The sequence below is a fragment of the Enoplosus armatus genome, chromosome 13, assembly GCF_043641665.1.
Source record: "Enoplosus armatus isolate fEnoArm2 chromosome 13, fEnoArm2.hap1, whole genome shotgun sequence".
In the NCBI taxonomy this organism is placed as follows: domain Eukaryota; kingdom Metazoa; phylum Chordata; class Actinopteri; order Centrarchiformes; family Enoplosidae; genus Enoplosus; species Enoplosus armatus.
In genome coordinates, this window is record NC_092192.1 from 13,816,833 (window position 1) to 13,840,720 (window position 23,888).

The following is a 23,888-nucleotide window of genomic DNA, read 5'->3' on the forward strand; positions in this document are numbered from 1 at the left end:
ACCACCATCCACCTGCTGAATATCGACTACAGCACACAAGACAGATCAATCACCTCACATCCAGCTCCCTCCATATTTGATGGATTTACTTGAATAATGAAAAACAAGCCACTCACTGGAATCATGTCCAACACAAAAACAGAAATGTTTACCTTGTAAATCTCAGAGGTACCGACAAGATTTGCTGTAATGAAAGAGGAGATAGTGGAGTGCTGGATGGTGGGGACTATTCATCATATCTGTGCTTCTCAGAGGGGTGCCTCCCTGCTATCTAATGTCAGCGTCTGAACCCAAACATCCTCATAACAGAAAAATAGAGTGAAAATCCTTGTGAGGAAAGTGAAGTATTGTCTTGTGTTTTATTGTATCAAGGTATTAACCAGGCACATTAAAGATGAATATTAGTCTGTTTACAGGTCTTTGGGAGCACTAACACTAGCATTTGTGACGAAAGAGGTAGCTGCGTGATGTGACAAAAATTGCCTCAAGTGATGTCACTTGAGTCAGGGTCAGTTGAGGCTGAAGAGTTTGACAATGAAATCAATCTGGGATCTGGATCTTAGAAAGAAGTGAGTTTACCACACCTCTGTAGTCCGCTCCTCATCTCTGTTTAAGGCTAGCAGCTCAAGGCTACATTAGCCTCTACTAGCATTATCTCCGACCAAACTGTCGGCTGTCGAGTTGCATTGTGGGTAATGTAGGCGTCAGGTTTAAACAAGGAAGAAGAATGCATGGAATAAAAAAAGACGTTATGTCTGGTTCCAACAATGTACATACAGGAGTGCAGTGCAAAATCGGTGGAGTACACTTTTAATAAAAACATTTAATTTTATTTGTACAGCTAATATTTGTTGTAGTCTGATTTGAAAGCAGGGTCATAATAGGGACGGGCATTGCAAATTAGCTTAGGCTGTAAATGCTGTGGTTTGTGAGTTATGCTACATACTTGTCCCTATACAAATGAACATTGAATAAAAAAATGGATTGGCCCAGTAAATATGAATGATGTAGGCTACACGTAGTAAAACTGCCTACGCAGACTGCGTTTCATGTCAGTGGTGGTGATCTATCTCTAACACTGCAGTGGGTAGTAAAATGGTGGAATATAATATGTATTCAAACAGACATCTGACTGTAAACCCTTTGAAATGTGGTCTCCTTTCAACGTAGACTACCTTTGCTTCACAAGCTTATCTTCCAGAGGCTCCAGAGCAAGCCGCACATGTAAAGGGTCTATTTTGTCCAGTTTGATCCTCAGTTAAAATTGAATTTGATTAATATTTTCAAACAAGGATAACTTCAAAGGCATGGTGCGGTTATACAGATCAGCATGATGAGCTGAGCTGAGACTTTGAAGGCAGGATGTGCGTGTTAATCAAAGCATGTTATGGTAATTTTGGAGAACAAATGCATCATTTCAAAAAGTGTGTAGTGTACCATTATTCCCCAGATTCCAGAGAATTTATCAAGAGCATTGCAGCAACATTTGTTCTTACAACTATGTTACCCTCCCACTGACAGCTTCCAAGCAGCTGCTGCAGATGGGCTGTCTCTTTGATTCCGTCAGAAATAAGCTACACTCACCTGAGAAATCTGCATTCTTCATCCTGTAAGCTGTAAGTTTATCCTTTTAAGTGGTCAAAACAAGAATGTTTAAAATTCAAAATTTGTCCATGGTGCAAACTGTAAGTCTCCCCAATGATAACGCTCACTAAATGATGATCCTTTAAATCATTTAATTCTGCAATTTAAAATTTGGCTCCATTCTCTGTTATCCACCATAAAATCCATTAACAAGCCATTCATCATCACATCTGCACTATTAAGCTCTTCAGAGGTCACTGGTGTAGCATTCGTACAGTATAACTGATCAGGACGACGATTCATTTTGCACACAGAGAACCGCACATACATATTTTCTGTGGACTGTGCATGATGGTACAGTGCCATCTGCTGGCAAAGAGGGCAATTTCTTGGGCAGATATCTGAGGTGAGCCTTTCTTTTAATAAGCCATGTTCAATATATTTTCCTTTCTATTTGCATAATTATGTATCTGCTTATTTTACTTTCTATTGAGTGCTATGAACCGTTTAAACATGGCTATAAATTGCTCTCCTGGTTTACAGAGACAGTACATGCACACCTCACTTCTGTCCAACCACCCACAAACGCGTGCGCACACACACACACACAAACACACACACACACGCACACTACTCACCCTGATCAGAGAAAAGCAATGTAATCCATTCCACATAATAGACTGTTGCTTAGACTTGTGTACGTGTCATAAATCTGTTGTGACAGTAAAGGCGTCCCTTTTTGCAGTATAGCCATTAAATCAGCATCTCAGATCAATAGATCAACATGAGACAAAATTACAGCATTGATTGCAGGTTATTGATTTTACTATTGTGCATGCTTAAATGTTAAAATATGTTTGAGAGTACATAAACAGTTGTTGCAATGCATTCCTTTCATCTCACATGAGCATAAATACAATATAATGACTAATATTCAGGCTGCTCTGAAAATCATTGAGAAATTGAACGTCAACAGTTTTGTGTTAGAGAATCCAGGTATTATTCATACAGTACATGAAGGGTGGAAACAAGCTTTCAGCCGGCACTCGATTATAGTGATAGCTTTTATAAGCATTCATAAGCCTCCTCTGTATTGGATGATCTATATCAGAGAGCCGTTCACCTCTCCACTGGCAACAGCTTTTATCTGTTTCTCATACTGCTGTAGTCTGAACCAAAACTTAAATTGCCTGCCTCTTGCTATCAGGTGAGAGCAACAATCTACATCATAAATTCCAACATCTCCGCGGTACAAACCTAAAGTACCACTTCATTTCACAAGAGTATAGAATACCAGAAAATCTCTGCCTTTGGCATTCATCTGCCTTTTAATCAATGGAATTATGTTCGTTCATTTAACTACCTCATGGTTCACGAAAACGTATTTGATGGATCCTCCTGTTTTGTCTGGAGGGTTTATATCAAGTCATTTATCATGTTAAAGCATTTTAGACATTTTATACATTTATCCAGTTTATTAATTCTGCATTTTATAGCACAGCAGCTTCAGGATGCCTCTAAAATCTTGAGGGTATCACAAAGCACGATAAAAAGTGTGATTCAGACGCTTTATAATATACATTATATATTGTATTTAAAGGATGTGTCATGAAAAACATGACATCTGATGATTTCACTTACTTAAATGTTCCACAACATTTGTTCTCCTAAAATGGGAAAAATTGGCAGCAACAAGCTATAATCTCTCTCACATGTTTCAACATTTCAGCAAAAACAAGTCTTTTTTAGAGCTGACAGTCTTGTCTCATACCCATCTATTGATCAGATACCAGGCTAACCTTTGACTCAATCTCAGCTGTGCTGCTGCAGTGTGATCGCCCACTAACAAAAATCACATTTCTCCTCTAAACTGAGCCTGAGCGCTGCTTCACTCACTAGAGATAATTGCTGATTGTACTTGAACTGTGCCCAATTATCAGCTAAGTGAGCAAATTGGTCACAGGAAAATGAATGACAGACTCATTGGCAGCACAACAGCAGACTACTGTATGTCAAATTTAGCCACATTTGATTATAACATTATTACATTGCTAAAATGAGAAAAATGTTTAATTTAAATCGTTAGTAAAATGTGGATTTCATGAGTGTGGCGCAAAAAGATCCAATTATATTCAACCGTACAATTGCTTGCCACAGCAAAGTCTCATTCTTGGTCTTGTCTTTGTAATGATGTTTGTGAGTAGGATAAACCGTAAACAGGGAACATTTTGGGGCAGAATACATGAATTATGTTCTGTTGCATGAGGAAACAGAGCAAGAGGCATATGATTACACCACAGTGCATGTTCTCTAAATAATGGTACAGTAAATAATCATAGGAGACACTTACTGAGATTACAGTCTATCCTGATACAATCTGGTGAGAGAGAGAGTGAGATGGTGAGATTAAAAGAAAAAAGAACAGCACAAAAGAGGAGAATATTTCACATCCTTCAAAGGTACATTCTGCAGACAGTTCAGTGCTTTTCAGAGCCCACCATCCGGGGACAGCCTGGAGAGTCTAAACCGCCACTTTCCTCCCCGTTGTGTGTAACATTAGAAAAAGGAACAGTGAGTGAAGGGAGAACCTCAGCATGTGTCTGGCACAGCTGGAAGTACAATAGACCAGATCAAAGTTGGGATCAATAAGAGCTTTATTGACCACAAAAGTAGAGGTGCACCAGTATTATTTTTAGCGTCAGTATCGGCTCTGATGTGGCTGCTTACATTCAGAGTCGGCAATTTGACTGTCGTGCTTTGGGGTAACACCTGCACCGCGGTGAGGAAAATTGTCTGAAGCAGATAACAAAAATGGAACCTGTGCTAGATTTAGCTGAAGATTTGAACACGTGAACCTGAATAAACCATCTTACAGCCTGACACCCAAAGCATCATAATGAATTTGCTTCAAAGAACAGGTGAGAGTGGCTACTGAACAGTAGCACTCAAGTTATAGCAATTACTGGAATTATGCATAATTTGTAATATATTACTATTTTCCTGTCAGATCAGTTTTCTGACACATACAGCCTCTTATATAATTCTATGCAAGTGGATTATTGCAATGTTCTGTTAAGGATATTCTACATGCACTCATAACTGATGCAGACATTGATGCTATTAATTAATTTCACTCAATACTACTGGGAAGGTCATGAATCTGTAATTTGGTAATTTTATGGGTATCATACTTAACAGGTTTCCAATGCACCTCTACTCAAAAGCCCAAACCTTGATCCGTCTCCACTCTTAAACTCAAACTGTTGAACTTATCTGAAATGATCCAGTCACCTGCTTGTTCTGCAGGCCTGATGGTCATATATTTTCTGAGTTAAATACAGAGGAAAAGGGCGATTTGCACAACCTGCAGCCACAATGAAACTTACACCATGAATAAAACAGCACATATGAGGTGCTTTGCTAACATTTTCTCATGTCTACAACAGCTAATATCTTCTAAATCCATCTGCATATATATTCAGATTTTTGGCCTCAAATGGATTCACCCACTTATCAATATATCCAACTGTATGTGAATATATTGGTTTAAGTCATGTGGCTGAGGGGTGCTCTCAAGCTGTCAACCAACACAGAGCAGTGGATACAGACAGCCAGAGACCAGGGTGACTTTCTGCTGCAGGTGTATGTGTGTGCGTCCATCACTGGCACCAGTAACTGTGAGGGGAGGGAACTACAATGGTCACATCCATGGTGTGACCAGTCTAAGTGGTAATATCTCAGCGTAATGACGGATCTGGTCTCTGACTGCCTTCTCCTTGAACTGCAGACAAGCCATTGAAGGGCTGAAAGAGTCGAGACGGTCAGATGGGACCTGACCACTGGATGAACTGAGAGAGAGAGAGAGAGAGAGAGAGAGAGAGAGAGAGAGAGAGAATATATTGTACATACACACCTACAGTTGCTTAAAAAAGGCATTAAACCCTTAAGTTTTTTCATTGCTTTTTGCATCTGAAAATGACTTCTTCAAAATGTTTTTAATTTTAGATCAGCATTCTTGATATGTTTCACTCAATTGTTCAGTTTTCTATTATTATGTTTTATCCATGGAATAAAGGGTAATAATTCTCTTACTGGTGAATAAAAATACATATTTTGTCCCAGGAGGCAAACGGTTAAGGAGCATACCACATATGGCCAGAGACCTTTGTTGCATGTTATGACCTCTCTCTCTCCCTATATTTCCTGTCTGCCTCTATACGACAAGCTTTCCAATGAAGGAAATTATGTTAAATTAACAAAGTAAAATCAAAGTCAAATTGAAAAATAATTGTGGTAAAAGTGTGCTATCTGGGCGTCCTGGTGGACCAGTGGTTAAGAGGCATAGGCTACTATATAAACACAATGTCCATAGTAAACCCTGGATGCCTTGAAGCAAAAGTTTTGGGAAATACTCTTATTCTATTTCTGGTGGAGAGTTAGAAGATCAATACCATCGACATAACCGTGCGGCAAATATGAAGTTACAGCCAGCAGCCGGCTAACAAAAACATTTGTTGGCCGTTTTACAGGGAGTTATGTAACAGACTATTTCTTGGCTCTGAGTGGTTGCCAGGGAACCAGCGAAGACTACAGGAAGTTACTGTATGTGGCCAAGAAACAGTCCAACACATAACCCGCTATAAAACTGAAAATTGTTGTTTTTACACTTCAGTTTTTGTAATGATAAAACAAACAAGATATAACGGGTTATGATGGGAGCTTTAGAGGTGCTGGTGGGTGGATTACCATCTGACAGAGCCAGGCTAGCTGTTTCCCCCCGGTTTCCAGTCTTTGTGCTAAGCTAAGCTAAGCTAACCGGCTGCCGGCTATAGCCTTATATTTCATGGACACATAGGAGAATGGTATCGTCTAACTCTCTGTCACAGAGCGATAAGCATACTTTCCAAAAGGTGGTAATATTCCTTTAAATACCATTCATAGATGAACCACTTTCAAACTTAAAATGATTTCTTCCTGATTCTGATGAATTACATCACATATGAAAGTTCAAGTTTTAATTGCCGATATTTTTTTAACTTGACAATTTTCTATAGTTAATATAATGTAACATTGAAGCTGTATTTACATTAGAAATGTTTATTTTTTTATTTCCTGGTGTAAGCAAACCAAAACATAATTGGCAAAAAAAGACAGAAGTGGAAAATTGTTGAAAAGGATATCCCTTAACTACTTCCCAAGCATTAAATCTGCATTTCATTATGTTATTGCTTTGATTCGAAACTGACCATTCGTAATTTAATTCACTCATTTCCAGTTAAACAGAACTACGCTGGATAAATTGGACAAAACCACAACAGGAATAATTGCAACTAAACTCAAGCAACGTGAGAAAGAATCAAGGGATGCACTTATCTTTTTTTAAGCAACTATAGTTATTGTGTATGAAGATGGGTATGAGAGAGTCTGAGAACAAACTAATATCATGAGAACTCTAGCTGGGTGACACATCCTAAAAGGTCGACCAGTATTATCTGCTCGCATTTGCCGCAGCAGCATTACCCAGGTTCACAGTGAGTTTCACTCTGCCCCCGTCCAACTCCAGACGCAGGGTGTCCGCCGACTGCTGAGAGGTGGTGGCCATCAGCAGCCCAAAGGCCCTCTGGGACATGAAGCGGAGGGACACATCCTCAGCCTCTGTGTGTATCGTCTTTGGCAGCAACACCTTCAGATACATGCTGCCATCATAGCTCACCAAGGTGGCCTCTATGGATATCAGGAAGAGGAAACGTTAGCAGACGTTGAACCCCAGAGGGAATCACAACACTAAATTAAAAACACAAAGTGGCATTTATCGAACGAAACCTGAATTCTATTTCAGCTTATCTCAGGTACTGCATGATAAAATTTTAGATTGCAGTTTTCATCAGTCGCACCAGATGGCAGAAAAAGCCTGGAGCATATGAAGGCACCGGCAAGATTGCAGCAGCAATCAAATTTCTGGAGGATTTATACCCATCATAGTGCAATACAAGGGGGATTTTCATATATCCCTCATACTATTAGCTGCCAATGGATCTGCGTAATTTGGCCTCTCTGTGAGAAAACCATCTGCATGGTAAATGCAGAGTGATTCAGGCTCACTCTACCGAGGCGGCACTGCATTTCTAATGAAACACTCACAGCACTGGCAACATTATGATACTGACAATTTATTAATGAATCACTTTTCCTGCTACTGTAGGAAAATACTGTAATTTACTTAAATGAAAAGTAACTACATTTTCTTTTGTCCTTTCGTTGTCACCTAGACTGCTTTGTGGACGTGGAGGGTTATTTTGTTGTGGGAGCGCAGCCCTCATTTGAATAGATATGAAATTATACAGTGTGCAGATGATCATAATGAAATTGCAAATTGAATTATTATTGTTTAGGAGGCCTGAGCATTAAGGTCTGATAATGAATGTCCTTTGTATCTACATTTTTTCCATCTGTGCAGGCACTTTCCAGCCACTACACAGCTAAGTTAATAAATAAAATACTAGCCAAAGTGTGTTAAAAGCTTTGCTGCAGCATTTTAAAGTCACTTATCCTCCCCATCCGCCACCATCCGTCTCAGAAACTCTTACCCTTCTCACAGCTGGGACCTAGGTAGCCAGTACCATTGCAGTCACAAATGTGGCGGTTCCAGCCTTCTTTGCAGTGTCCACCGTTGGCACATGTGTCTCTGGCACACCTGACATGAGTCTCTCTGGTGCAGAAGCTGCTGACACCTGTGGCGCCCTGAACCTCTGCCAGCCTCCACAGGTTACGGCTCTGTCCATCAATGAAGAGGTCCCTCACACAACCCACGTAGCCAATGCTGAGGGAGGCCGTCCATACCTCAGGTGGGAGCATGAGGGCTTGGCGATCCTCAGGTAAACCTCCAAGATACATGTCCCCATCTAGGTCAAGGATCTCACTGCCTTCATTAGCGGAAAAGGGGATGCTCTGGCTGTTCACGGAGATAAAGCCTGTAGGGCAGGCAGTGAGTCAACTTGTACTTATACAATGTTTTTGTTGGAGAAAATGAAGACAGGTGTGTGTGGGTTGTGCTAAGTGAGAAGTGAGAACAAACTGTGAGATTGAGGAAGTGGGCACTAGCCTTTGCTTGTCTTAAAACAGTGTGGATTAAGAAACTGTACTGCCAGTCCTTTAGGAGTTGATTTTGTGAGCAAAAAGCAGGAGCTAAAACTACAACTTGATCTGGAAAAGTAAAGAATTATAAATGACAAATCTTACTCTGCTTGAGAAGGAAGGAAATGTATTTATAGAAATGTGAAGGAGGAAATAGAGAAGGAACTGTGTATTTCTCTGGCTTCTACTAATAAGGCAGACATTTGGATTGTACTAATAAGGCCCGATTTGAGGTGGGTGACTGTATAATTGGCCACTTGTGAAATAGGTTAACACAGGTTTCAAAATGTCATACATAGATTACAGCAACTAAAAATATCATTGTAATTAAAACCTAATGTGCATGCATGTTTCACTGCAGTGAATAAAAAGCAAGAGCATGTCGATGTGACTGTATCCATGCTGGCATATGGCGATTTCACAGCTTGGAACCGTTTCTACTACACAGCTAAAACTGGAGAAACACAGTAAGAGAAGCAGACAGACTGCTTCCTCTGCCTTCACAAATACACATAATTCTCCTACCGTTGCGCCCTTTCCTCTGGAAGTCCACGTGGCACCACTCGCCATCATCGAGCCTCTTGTTACTGGCTTTCATCTTGATGCTGCCAGAGCCCATATCCATGACCAGGTAGAGGAATCCATCCAGCAGCTCTATGGCGAAGAAGTCGGCCCTGGGCTTCCTGTCGGGCTGTGTTCCCTGCAGGCTGCCGTGGCTGAACAGCAGCAGGCCGCTGGGCTCCGTGGTGCGGAAGTCAAAGGATATGGCGCCTGTCTTCTTCGTGTTCCACCTGGGCAATGTCAAGAAGGCAGACGGCGTGTCGAAGGTGACTGGCTCCAGCGCCTCCACATTCTTGCAGCTGAATATCAGGTCACCATGGATACTGATCTTAGGGTCTCGTTGTTCAGCCAGCCGTGACAGTTCCAGTCTAAACTCATTATTCTTGTAGACCACCTAATAAATGAGAGAGATGTCGCGGTGAGATGACAGCCGGGGAGAGCAATAAAGTCAGTGCAAAGGCTGAATATTACTCACCAATAAATACTAGAATCGATATGACAGCAGCGTTCACAATGATCAGAAAACACGTGAATCATCACTGAACTCAGAGCTAAGATTTGATTTGATTTCCAGAGAAGCACTTGAAGCATTCATTCCTGACCGAACTGAACACGTTGTAATTTACTGGTTCCCAAACTCAAAAGCTGACTGTTTTTCAATTATTTGTGAGACCAGAGATTCTTCCCCACCACACCAAAGATCTGCCTGCTTTTTGATCTAGATGTTTTCAAGTTTACCATTCAATTTATTCATTAACTACAAGATTGTCATGAGAGAACAAGAAGGAAGGAAAAAAAATGGAGAAATGCATTTAGATTTTGATGCAAATGCAAACATTTACATTTCAGACACTTAGCTGACTCACTCAGGAAACGCACAATGGGTCTGACGATAGAATAATCTTAAATTCGGAGCGGAGGAATCACAGACATAGCACCTACACAATGACAATTATGTGCGTTCATACTAAGTAAACTAAGTACCGAGCAGTCCAAGCAGAGATGGTGGGTGGACAGAGAGAGGTGGACTTGATCCTTTCCAAGCACAACACACACTTGATTATTTAAAGAGGTAAATTTAGTAAACGTTAGAGGGCATAAACTTGTTCAGTGTTCATTTTCATTGTTGAGCTCATGATGCAGAAGCAGCAGTGGTAAAAAGTCAGATTTTGCACTCTGGCTGCAGTGAATGTACAGTACAATAGACCTCCCTCTGTCTTTGAGGAGTGTCTGGCTATTGATTTGATATTTAAGATCAATCACAGGAAACAGAGAGAGACACATGAACCTTTTTAAAGATATTTGCTCATACTAAATACAAGATATACAATAGCCTGTTTAAACTGAAAGCATACTTCGATAGAATGCCTGCCCAGGCTTCTTTGTGCTGTTATTGTATTATTTTCTACTTTCATTCTGGGTTCATCAATATGCACAGCAGGAGACAATCCTTGTCTCATTTTGTATCAGTTGTAAGTCACCCGGAGCCCACTGTTATCTGCCACATCACTCTGCAACCAGCCACTGCCTGAGGTGACACACCACACTGCACAGAGGACTAACAGCAGAGCTGAGAGGCAATTTGAACCAATATCACACTTCACACTGCCTCAGTGTGACTAATTAAGCAGCGAAATCAGATGGTGAAACTGACCATCAAGAAATGAGTGTAACAGGCAATTTTTAAATGGGAAGACAGTCAATCAAGGAAGTAACTTATATAAAGCAGAGACAGTGCACTAGAGCCATTATATAAAGACACTGTTTACAACTAGGACCACCACAATTAACAGAAATGCATAGATGGCTATAAAAAAGACAAAAGGCACGCTGTGACCTCTGCTGGGGTATTATATAAGCCAAAGGACAATACAGGAAGTGGAGTCCTATTTCACCAATTCAGACGCCTGTTGTATGTGACAAGGATTACAGGCTATCCCAAAACACAAGAACACAGCTCTTCTAGTGTCGTCTGACAAAGCCCTCGTGTCTTTTATGCACAAGTGGTGAAGAAAAACAGAAGTCTGAGAATGAAGACCTTCTCTGCTGCTAACAGCTGTCTGAGCACATTCTTCATAACCAAATTGGGTACAATCTTTGAAGCATTAAAGTAGAGGAACCTAATGATGCGGTGTGGGATATCCTGTGGGCGCACATACTGCAGACCAATAAGCTAGTGACTTCAAAGACAAACTCATCTCTCCCTGCTAGCTGTTGTAGTCGTGACATTCGTCTGAAAGTGGCCATTATTTTTCCTGTACCTGATGAACCTGATGGCCTCTACCTAGCAGCACTCACATCTATTATCATGTAACCTCTAGAGAGATTAGTCACGGCCCCAAACCTTCTACATTCAATAAAATAAGACAGATATCCCCCCTAAATAGACTCACTGCTTATACAATAAATATTTTAGACACCGCTCACTTTTCTTTCCCACATGGATTAAGATGAATATTTATGTGTGAATTCTTCCCATTCACCACCGAGCTTTGTTCCTCCAGTTCATCACCAAACTCAGAGCTCTGGCTTTGGACTGACCCGTCTCTGAACCTGGCTCCTGGATTTCCTGGCAGAGCTGATCCCATTTGATCAGCTCTGCCTCTGCCACTGCTCACCCTCATTACTGGGACATTTTGGGTTTGTCATCCCATCTTCGTGACTCTTTATCCCGTCATACTCTCCCTGCGTGTCTACGTTACATCTGTGTGACTACGCACAGCAGTAGTAGGTCTAAACACCACCACCAGCTACACCGCCCACAGAGCGGAGGTTGCAGCATTGGCAGCGGTGCTGGGACAATAACCTGTCCATAAATAACATCTCATTTTCATTTCAGTGTATTCACACTGCAGATTAGTTATGTAGACACTGCATTTTAAAAATAATCCAGCTAATACTTGAGTGCTTTAAAATCTTGATGTTATGTACTTTATTAACAAATACTGCCAATACTACTACTCCACATTCATTTTCAATGCCTCTGTACTGCACAGTTTAATAGACAAAATGACATGTCTGTAGACTGTGTGGGCGATGAGATTCAAAATGAAAAGCAATAACCTAAAACATATTTAAACCAGATGCTAGCGGCTCTCTGATGCTGTACTTAGGCACAGTGGTGCTTTAAGCAAAATGCATCAGCATGGTAACATGCTCACAATGGCAACTCAACATGCTGATGTTTCGCAGGTAATATTGTATATATCTTAGTTTAGGCTGTTAGCATGCTAACATTTGTTATTAGCACTAAACACAAAGTTCATTAACTCTCATTAGTTTTGCAAGTATTTGGTCATTAACCATAGAATTGGTCAAATTACATTTTTGACCTGATGATGGCGCTAAATGGAAAGTCAGAGGATCACTAAAGTAATTTCGAATTTGTACTCCAGGGACCTTGATTTACTGTAGCAGCATTTCACTCAAAACCACAATTGTAAACCACATGGTGGTGCTGGAGGAAAGGTCACGGGGTCAAAGTCTGCATGATTCATCCTTTGGGGGACCACGAATGTCTGTTAAAATTTCATGGCAATCCATCCAATAGGCCTAGCTGTTGAGATATTTTGGTCTGGAAGTGCTGGACAACAGATCAACCATCCGACACTGGCATCCCTAGAGCCCAAAACTCATAGATGTAAAGAATTTGTGTCATGAGACTGGACTTTAAAAACCCAGATTACTTGCTGTGGATACATCAGTCTCCAGATTTCAGTTCTCCACCATGAAAACATTATGTGATTGCACAGGATGCTTTGTGATTAGGACTTGGCAAATGAAACTGCTTTTTTTCTTCAATTGGGTTCCAGTAAGAAAAAATAAAACTCAAAAATAAAACTCTTCAGGTTTGTTCTGGCAGAGCACTGAAGTCAAGCACACAGTCTCCAAGCAATATTCAAATAAGTCATCAATCTACTTTTAACAAGACAATATGACAGTGTTTATAATCTGCCAAGCTCTCACACACACACACTGGAGTTATGGTTTGCTTCTACTGGCCACTGCTGTTACTGGCTTAGTCAGATTATTTCTACTCTATTCGCCTTGTGCATTTTGTGTATCCCGTATCTAAGTGATGTGTCTGTTCTGTCCTTGGTGCATTGTACTCCCAGCTGAATCCCTTGCAGCTGGATTTAATGGGGCTCAAGAGCAGAGCCTAATAACAGTTTATAAGCATTTATGGAATAAATGGTCTCATATCCTTTGAGGTAAGTGTCTCTGACAGAAGAAAACTCATTTGTTTGAGCTGGGTAATGACCCCAAGAAAATATGTATACACCCATCTGCCACCATGGTGCTTATGCTACTTTCCACTTCTCTATTTTAATTCAAACTACTGTCTGTTTTAGTCATGTCTCCTCCTAATCCTTCCTTGGTAAGGGGGAGCATTTCTCTAACTTTTAATGCACATAGCATGTCATTTGCTTTTCATGAGATTGCTCACTTCATTAAAAATTTGTAAGACCAGGCTGAAATTGGGCATTGACCCATGATTCACTGCTTTGTCTATACTAATTCTAATGCTGAGTACATGATCTTAACTTGCTTGCTCAAGATAATCAATGTGACAGGTACAGGCCGGAGTTAAAAAGCTTCAAAAATGTGGAAATAGTGATGAAAACTGAGTTCAGAGTGTGTTTCAGGAATGAACAGGAGAATATACGTCTGTTTCTTATGTAGATTAGTGGTGCGTTCTCAAAGGGATCCCCGCAGGAATCTATAAATGCATATACTGCGTAGCTAAAGGTTTCTCCTTCAAACACCCTACAACAGGAAAATCGATACAATTGTGAGGGGTGATTTTCTATACGCAGAACATGCTCTGCTTATACTGTAGGAAGGGGTAGTGCTATCTAAGGAGGGTAGGATAGTATTTCAAGTCCTCTGCTGGGGCCGAGGTCAAGCTGTACTCACATCTTTCAGACAGCCCATGAAGTTGTTGCTGACCGGGGAGCCCGGCAGGTCGGCTGTGTTTAGACTGCCCCCTATGTAGAAGAGATCGTCAGAGCCCAGCATGGTGTAGTCCTCCTGAGTGTAGCCGGTGGTGGTGAGAATGCCATCCACCAAGATCGTCACCTAGAGGAGCCGTTGGGGGAGGAGGGTATGAAGAAAAATAAATGACAAAGACATGGAGTCAGACAGAAAGAACTGGCCTAATTATTTCATGCTTAATTTCTTGATTCTGGTTGTCTTAATGTTGGATACTGAAGGCAATTACAAGAACAGCTTTGAAAGGTTCACTAATCTCAGCTGATCCCTGTTTCTGATACATTAGCAGGATTGCAGTGGCGTTAATATACCATAAATATTCCTTCCACTGGTATTTTGGCTCCAAAAGCAATATGAATGCTACAGTATACTCAATTAATTAAAGATATCAAGACGGCAAGCTACATTACTTGTATATTGGCAGCAACAAAACAAGATTATTCTCAAATCAGAAATCTCATCAGTACACTGAGACAAAGGAAATTAATTACTGAACAGGGCTATAGGAGAAAAAAACGATATGCCTGTTGCCATGACAATAAACCTACAGTTAACATGTGCACAAATGTAAGTGAAAAACAATTATGATTTCTTTGTGGGTGAAACATTTTGAATTTTCAGGAAGTTCAGTCAAGTTCTTTAATTGTGCTGCCTGTGATACATTACATTTAAGGTCAAAAAATGAAAAATGACAGCTCCAACAAGGGTGGGGACATGTTCATAATTTCAACTAATTGTTCTGATGTTTCAAGTCAATCACAGTCACTTTGTAAATGCAGGGCTTGAGTGGAAAGTTAGTAAAATATCACCATTCATATGTAAGGGAGAGGAAACTCTCAGTTGTACCTTCAGACACAATTTAGTTGTCTTACATTGTACATATGTTTAATGATTAATTCATCGCTTGATTCAGATTTATCATTTTTCCTTTAGAGGAACATGAGCACTTGCAATATGTATATGTGTAGGGAAGAATAGGCATTATAGATAAAAATGGGATCATTTCTATTAAAAGAGAAGGATGACAAAGATGAAGGAGACACTGAGCTACATTTCTGGACACGATTACGGATAACAACTACATTATCACCACCACCAGACCTGGACTTAAGTAGATAAGAGTAGGAAAGTGGTGTGGCCTCATTCAGAACAAATTGATCATAATCAGCCAGCCAGGTCTCAGCAAATCATACAAAATGTGGGACCTGTGATCAAGATTTTTAAAAGCCTTTAAATTGTATCTTGAGAATATAACTGTGTAAAATCTGTGGTGTTTACACTGTTGAAAGCGAGAGGATAAGAGACAAAAGAATGACCTGACATGGTGTGTTCAGGTCTCTAAAACGAGGTCCTGCCCCACCATTCTCTGCTACTGGCAGATATTGATTTCTGTCTATCTAGTGGTGAAGCCTTCAGTGTCTTTGGCGCAGACAGTGGACAATGGCAGGGCTTGACTGTGGGTTGATGATACTGCACATCAAGAAACTTCAGAAAACCAAAGTGCTTTCATGTCTGCAAACTGATTGATGCTGTTCTCTTTCATTCCACAGCGTCCAGAAAAACATGACCAATTTCTATTAATGGGTGATATACCCCAGATAGTTACTTTACTGGCATTATTACAAAATTAGAGGTGAAGGGTGAATGCGTTTAAAAGAGAATTATTGAATTAGGTAAAAGCATCATTAATTACATGCATGCAGCAGGATAACTTTCAGCCTCGAGCCCTGGCTGGTACACTTTCAGACTGATCCTTCATCAGTGAGTGTTGTCTGTACAGGCCCAGAAATAGGTGGATGCATCATTAATAAGGGTCAGAAAAGGAGAGAGAATGAGCACCAATCAGTTTGCCCACAACAGTAAAAGAAAAGACAGATGGAGAGGGAGATAGTAATAGGAGGAATCCTAGCCTGAAAAGCACCACCGGATCTAATAAAATGTTTCCACCAGCACTCTCTCGGGAGTTACAGTTCTCCATATCTACATGTCAGTACGGTAACTTATCTGAGGGGAAAGCAATTTACACAGGGATCAAATGCATGGCTGAAAGCATAAGTGACGTTGTAAGCATTGAATTGCCGCTCTTCTGGAAGCCAGGGTAAGGAAATAGATGTGGAGGAGGATGCAACTTTATATGCAGGTTAATGTGACAGATTCAGAATATATTGGTGATGATGAGGGCGTTAGATACAAAACGAATCCTACTTTTGCAAAGAAATCAAATGTTTAAATGCATTGCACATAGCAGAGCTCATTGTAGAGACATGTGTCCAGTTTAGTTATGCTTTAGGTAAATTCACTGGTGGTCATATTGGTTATTTGGCACAAAAATGCTAAAACCCCTTTTGCCTTCAGAAGCCCGCAATTTCCTTAATGTTTCAATATTGTTCTAGAAATGATCCACAGGGATCTTGTTGCACCCAGTAGTGTGACTTGTCTCCTGCAGATTTTTTAAATGCACTTCTAAGGTAAGAATATTACATTGTCTCTCAGCTCAAAGGAGCTCTGCTTGAGTCAATTTGTGTGCCTCAACGTATTGTACACATTTCCCAATATGTGCCAAGCGCATTGGCAGACAGAAGCACAAAAGACAACAGCAATTCTAAAAAATGTGGTGACACACAGAGTTAATGCTCCAAAAACATTTATGAGCACAGCTATTTTATAGCTACTTTTTAACATTGGCATCATCAGTTATATATATGTGATAAAGATGTCAAAAGAAAAGAAATTACTCAGAACATACTACCTGTGCTTAAAAAACATTTTTGAGAGCAGTGACTTGGATGAGTGGATGTACGTTTTTCTAGAACTGATATTAGTGGCCAAAATATTATTTGCTGTTTTTGGTGAAAAAGCTCCAAAAACCCATGGTACACCAGCTCAGCACCAAACGCCGACACAGTTGACTAGCTGCTGCTAAAGAGCAAGATATTTCTCTGAGGAGCTGGAAGAGACCAAAAAGAGAGTTAAAAGAAAGTGAAAATTGGACTTTGCCTAGTGGCCACAAACACGACTCCAAAGGAATGATAGTGTTGCTCTGTAGCTGCTGGACATGTGAATTAGCAACAGTTTGCTAACAAGTTCACCACATCAACTTAAAAGAAGATGAAATGCCAATTCAACATTAGCATTCCCAGTTGTGTTTAACTACATTTGTCAGTTGGTCACCTGACATTTTTTAAACCCTCTACAGACCTGCAGAAGTAAGTCATTATCTGAGGGTTTATCCCTTCAAGCAACCCCTTTCACATTGCGCTTTTTACATTACACATTTATTCAGTGTTAATGGAAAATGCATTGATTAGTGGAGCTTTAAGGTATGTATGATGGGACTAATTGTAGAATGACTGCAGTCAAATAAAAGCAGCAGCAGGGTAACATTTACAGTAACAGACACATCCTGGCAGTCTGTAAATTAGTTTGGGAATTCAGCACTGTGCTTTGTCCAGTGGACAACATTAATGAATATGAAACCACAGGGCCGATCTGTACTTGTCTGGAGTACAGTACAGTAGGTACAGCGGTACAATATCATGGCTCCGCTCTTTCTTTCAGGACCTCTCTGATACTGCTGCAAAGTTGCATCGGTGGCTACAGCTACAGAAAGGTGTTTTAGGCTTTTTGTTTAGGTGGAGTTTGTCAAAATCTGAAAGTCTATATGACAATTACTGCTCTGCAAAGGTAGAGATTTCATCTCTACTGCAGGGTGCATGAATATGATGGAAACTGCTGTGTGAGTTGAGTTTTTCTTTCAATAAGGTAAAAAGACCTTTACAGCAATCTTGTGGGTGCACAAAAAAAAACGCAAGTTGCCTGATTATAAAAGGACTCATTGATTTCCACCAAAGCAATTTATTTCATGAGAAAGAGGGCGATGACCTAATGTGAGCTTGTAATATCTATCAGAAGGCGGAAAATGGGAGATAGGGAGTCCAGCAGAGCAGAAATACACTCAACAGAAACGAACACACAGTATTTGTTACCGTTTACACTGAAAATGGACTACAGTACCTTTAGATCCTTTTTGCCAGCTGCTAATTGCAGCATACATGATGGCAATCTCAATAAAATCATTTTAGAAAATGTGTTTTTTATCATTCAGCAAGCGTGGAAGTCACAGGCAGGAAATATACGCACCTGTCGGCGGTTGCGTGTCACTCGAACATCATGCCAGACATAGTCATTGAACTTCCCGCTGGCAGGTTCCACCAGGGCCTCGAAAGCACCGGAGCCCAGGTTGATGACCAGCCACAGAGCTCCGTTTCTCAGGGACAGGTTGACATAGTCAGCTGACCTCCCCGTGTGAAGCAGCAGGCCATTCCTCTGCTGGGTACGGAAGGACAGCGTGATCTCATCCAAACTGCTCTGAATGGGAGTCTGGGACAGGTTGTAGCTGAAGAACTCATTGCCTTTGAAGGTGGCCACTGACTCCTCCTGCCCTAAGAGGGGAGGAGAAGCATCTTAGATAATTGTTTCAGTCGTCAGGCTTAAGTTTGATTTATCTACTGCACAGTATATGCACTACTTTAGTGGCATGTTGAGATAGGTAGGGCTTCTGTGAGGGAAACAGGACTAAAATGAGTAGTATCAGTATCATTTGACAAATATTTCACTATCACCAAACTAACTTGAACAGACCATGTACGTATGAGTTGTAGGTACAGTTATTGTCTACAATATTTATGTAAATTCTGATGTCAATGGGAAATCATATGATTCTGCGTGTTTGCACATTAAAGGAGAAATCAGGTGATATTCTTTATTTTTCTTATTGGCAGCAAATCCCATGAAAAGACCAAAACCAGCAATAAACGTATCCTACTAACAAGTACTGTCTGTGTAGCCAAAGCCTAATGTAGCTTATACCTCTGTTCCACAGACCTCCATAAAAGCACATCAGAGAGCCACAGTGTTACACTGGGTGACATGTTCCTTCATTACGATGAACATGGGCACTGTAGACCACATACACTGTCCTGCAGCTGTAAAAAATACTCACTAGCACACCAGATCTGCAGCTGAAAATAATCCCCAACAAATTCTCAATTTACTACTGTTTGAGTTAAGTTAGCTAAAAACTACAGTACCCTGCTGTTTAAAGAAGTTATTTGGCCTTTTTAAGAAATGAAAATATATATTTGTGACCCTTTTAAAGATTTACATCTTCAGTAGGAAAAAATGGGCTCTGAGCTGAGAGCAGCAAACAGGGTAGGGAAGTCATGACGTACTGAGAGACGAACTAACACATTGTTGGTTTTGGTGTTTTCATTTGTTGACAATAAGAAAGGTATAGAACAATGCCAGCCTTATCCTTTATTCAACAGTGACATATTTAAAATGCCAATATAAATGTATCAGGCTTGGCTAAACATCTAATTCACACCCACAGTCCAAAGAATCTCCAGTGAGTGTGTTTAATGTACAGTAAAATCTGATGGCTCAAACAGTTTCCCCAACTGTTCCAGTGAAAGCAGTTCTCAGGTTTAACCAGAGCAGAAGGAAGATGTTGGGTTTTGTCTGCTTCGTCGTTTCTTGGAATTCCAGGTTAGCGACATCGCTTTTCACAAGCTGCACTAATGCATTGACAGGGTTCAATGTACCTTTGTTGTTAAACATCTCTTCACATAACACAAAATAATTATTGATATGACAGTTCATTCAACAATTGCCAATGTAAGCTGACATTAAATGATAGATAGATAGATAGATAGATAGATAGATAGATAGATAGATAGATAGATAGACCAACCGGTCAAAGCAGATGACCGCCCACTTAGAGTCTGGTTCTGCTTGAGGTTTCTGCCTGTTAAAAGGAAGTTTTTCCTTACCACTGTCGCCATAGTGCTTGCTCATGGTGCGAACTGTCGGGTCTCTGTAACAATATCATAAAGAGGACAGTCTAGATCTGCTCTATTTGTAAAGTGTCATGAGATGACTTTTGTTGTAATTTAGCTCTATATAAATAAAATTGAATTGAATAGATCGATAGATAGACCTGAGCGGAAACGGCAGCAAACTCTTGAAAGACTGAACTCGACACCACAGTGGTAAAAGTTCAGACAGCTTTGCATTAAATGTTGTTTGGTGGTTTAGTGGACTACTCCTGTGGGATTTGTCTTGGCCCTATTGTATGCTGAATAATAAAACACAGTCTACTTCGCTTCATAATTCAGGGTTGTTATTTTTTGGCATTTAACCCTTGTTTTACATTGAACCACAGAAGTAATGTTAACTATTTGTACAACATAGTTCTTGACGGAGCTGTTTCAAGCCAGTATAGACACCCCTTCCTTTTGCTTGTTTGTAAGATACAGCCTCGAAGCTACTGAGCAAGCTGTTTCAAGCTAGACGGATAAGCTGTCCCTTAAGCCTATGTTTGCTTGTACAGTAAACGTCGGCTTGTGAACTCCGGGGCCAATTTAAGCCGGCAGGATCAGAGGTCCCATTAGTCTCTATTGTTTGAACACTGTAGTTATTCAAGTACTGAGCAGAAAGCAATGAGCCTAAATGTGAAGTTCAGCATTTGATGGATGTTGTAGGTGAAATGTAAACCCTAAGTGCAGGTGCAGAGTTAATATAGTGAACTTATAGTGGTTGAGAAAAAATGATTATGGGACACCAGAAGTGTTGTGGCCTAATTTAGCAAAACATGAGTGCTTACATGTCCAGTGGATAACGCCGCAGGCACAGCTACCATTTAATCTAATATCTAAGGAAGGTTTTCTTATAAGAGATCAGTCCATGTAACAAGAGGATTTGCATCATACCCTGTGCAATCATCTTTCTGTCATTACCAGCTTTCTATAATGAAGACGTCCCTAGCAGACAACCCTGAAGTCCTCTTGAAGGTCTTCGAGGGATCAGTGGAAGTGTGTGGGTGGCTAGAAAAGGCAATGGGCTGTATCTCTGCTTTCCTGCTTACCAAGGAGGGGGCCCATTGTCTGCAGCAACAATGTTTACCAGCTTGTGAAAACAAAAAAGGCAATCCAGGCTGTGTTCGCTCTGACACCAGATAGACTTTGGCACTAACTCCGAGGAAATGCCATCAGAGACACTGGGTGCAGTCAGTACACCAGCTAAGAGATGCTGCTGGAGCAGTTTAGCACTTTATGCATGTTGCAGACAGACTGGGGGCAGAGCCATCAACCTCATACCTTGGCTGCAGCTATAAGACAATTGCACCGAAAGCCCATATGAGCAGAAAAAGAAGGCTCAGCAGAATATATAATGGCGGCACCAACAATCTCCACTTGTCTCTCCTGCTTCTCTTCTCATTGTCACATCTCGCTGCTTTGTGCTACCCCTCCCTCTCTCTCTGTCGTCCTATACATCATCCTATCTCCGAGCACCCCATTGTTTGAAACCATAAAAGCTCCCTCTAAATTCAGGATACAAATACTAGTAAGTCCTTGGGGGTGCTGCTCATGGCCAATTCAATGAAATGGGCAGCTACGAAATATGAAGGGAGCTACAGCATCCTGGGTGCAACTTGAACATTGGACAAGTTAGCTTTAAAATAGCTGATAGCAGCCGGTGTTGCCCCTGTGCCCATGTCCAAAAAGGATTATCTGTAAAGGTACTGCCCAGAGCTATACATTAGCTGCTAACTGTTACAGCGTGATGCACATCAAACACTGTAGAGCAGGGGGGGGGGTCTTGCCATCAGGTGGCATCACATTATCTGCTACTACTTCCTATCAGCCCACCTGTTCCAGTCTGTGTTACAATTATACTATGCTGCAGTGGCTGCACCAACATGAAAAATGCCAACATGTGGATTGCTCATTAATATTAAGCTTTGCAGCTGATTAATTTCAAAGTGGTCCAAAAGCCCGGGGCACAGATGGCAGTTGCTGACTTCCTCTCCTGCTCAGGGGCGGAGGAGTCAGTTGTCGGCTGGTTGCACCCAAACCTAAGTCAGGCAGTGTGGGCATGTGCATAGCGGGGCAGCAGTTTACCACTGGTCTGGAGGCAGAAACGTGCATAAGCACTCTAGGTGGTCAGCGAGCTACACCTGAGCCTGAATAATCTCACCATTTGCAGCATATCTGTGTGCACACACTAGCAAAGCATTCTGGGACTGAAGCATGCACACACACACACACACACACACACACACACACACACACACACACACACACACAAGCAGCCACTCCTGAATTTCCTGAAGTGTGCGAAAAGCTTTTAATTCATTTATAAACTGCGGGACTCTTCCCAGGGAGTGACAACTGTGGTGTATATTTGATTTGAAATTATTTGTGGCCAGATAAATACAGATAAAATCAGACTCCTCTCTTGAATCCTCTCCGGCTAAAGCTGGAACATTGTGGAAGTTAATGACAAATGTTTGTCATATCATTAAATGGCTGAATAAAACTTTGATGCCTCGTGTATATATCATGAAGTCAGATGTACAGTACAGTGTCACTAATTGAGTATTGCTTGGAGGCTTATTTCTGTAAAGCTTCATTCCACAATCAATTACCAACTTCTCCTTTTTATCGATGCATGAAATGGAGCAATTACATTTAGGCCTCATAAAATGACAGATCACATTGTGGTTGGCCTTTAGGACACACTCACTGTATGAGTTACTAAATATTTGATATAGCAGTGTTATTCTAATACATCATTGTTGAGATATTAGCAGCATGCAATATATCCAACTGCATTGTTCTGTCAGCTTACCCATCAATTAAAGTAGGAACTTAAATTGAACATTATCTTTTGGCCTTGTAAAGACTGATTACTAGCTCTGTACATGAACAAGTTTGTCCCAAAGCGAGTAATCAAACAATGCAGACCTTAATCTATAATGTCACAGTCATGTACAGCCTCAGGCTGCACCATTTATAGTGTGTGGAAAACTGGCGTTATCATACTGTGAAGTATTTGCTTAAGTCTCTTCATCTACTGTAAATGACCTCAACATTAGTGTTATCAGTTCTACACCAGAAAATGTATATGAGAACACCCAGGGTACTGCCACACACTGTTTTTATTTTCAGTGGTTTGTCTTCCATAGGAGCTGAAATGACATCATTCAATATTTATAATTATATCTTAGAGATATTTTGCAGCATTGATTGGGTTGAAAATAAAAGCAGAATCTGCTAATTAATGAATGACTGTAATTTCTGTGAACCTGTAAAAAAAAATCACTAATACAGATGAAGTAACAATAGCCAAACAAAACCCTGTAAGATACTTATTTTGTCAAAATTCAGCCAAGAAAATAATTCTTCTCTAGATAATAGTCTAAGTAACATTTTGTTGATGAGGAAATGAGGGGCGCCGTATTGTACTGTCAGAGTGGGTCATCAAAGCCATCTCTCTTTGGTTGGAGACAACACTGATTGCCATGGAGACAGGACGGTGACTTTTATCTGAATCTTACAACACGTGGCAGAAAACACAAAGCATAAATAAAGCAGACTTCATGTAGGTCAGTGAAACCCATGCCATTCAGTCAAAATGCCCTTTTTTCCCTGTGATGTCCGAATGTTTTACCTTATATTAGAACAGATGAATGTTTTTCTTCCAAGGTTGTACATCACAGTCCTGTAGCTTTAATATAATTCAGATGTTAATCAGTACATGAGTTCAAATCTGTT

The 23,888-nt window shown here is 40.6% G+C and overlaps 1 protein-coding gene across 1 annotated transcript in view; it reads right to left on the reverse strand.

Moving 5' to 3' along the window:
* nrxn2a (neurexin 2a) overlaps window positions 1–23,888 on the reverse strand; it is an 84,559-nt gene that overhangs the window by 52,250 nt on the left and 8,421 nt on the right. The window contains exons 5-10 of the mRNA XM_070917836.1: window positions 18,412–18,713; window positions 14,197–14,358; window positions 9,244–9,673; window positions 8,172–8,555; window positions 7,105–7,308; window positions 3,935–3,961 (exon numbers count right to left, since the gene is read on the reverse strand). Of these exons, the coding sequence (XP_070773937.1) occupies window positions 3,935–3,961; window positions 7,105–7,308; window positions 8,172–8,555; window positions 9,244–9,673; window positions 14,197–14,358; window positions 18,412–18,713 (1,509 nt within the window). The remainder of the gene's footprint in view (window positions 1–3,934; window positions 3,962–7,104; window positions 7,309–8,171; window positions 8,556–9,243; window positions 9,674–14,196; window positions 14,359–18,411; window positions 18,714–23,888) is intronic.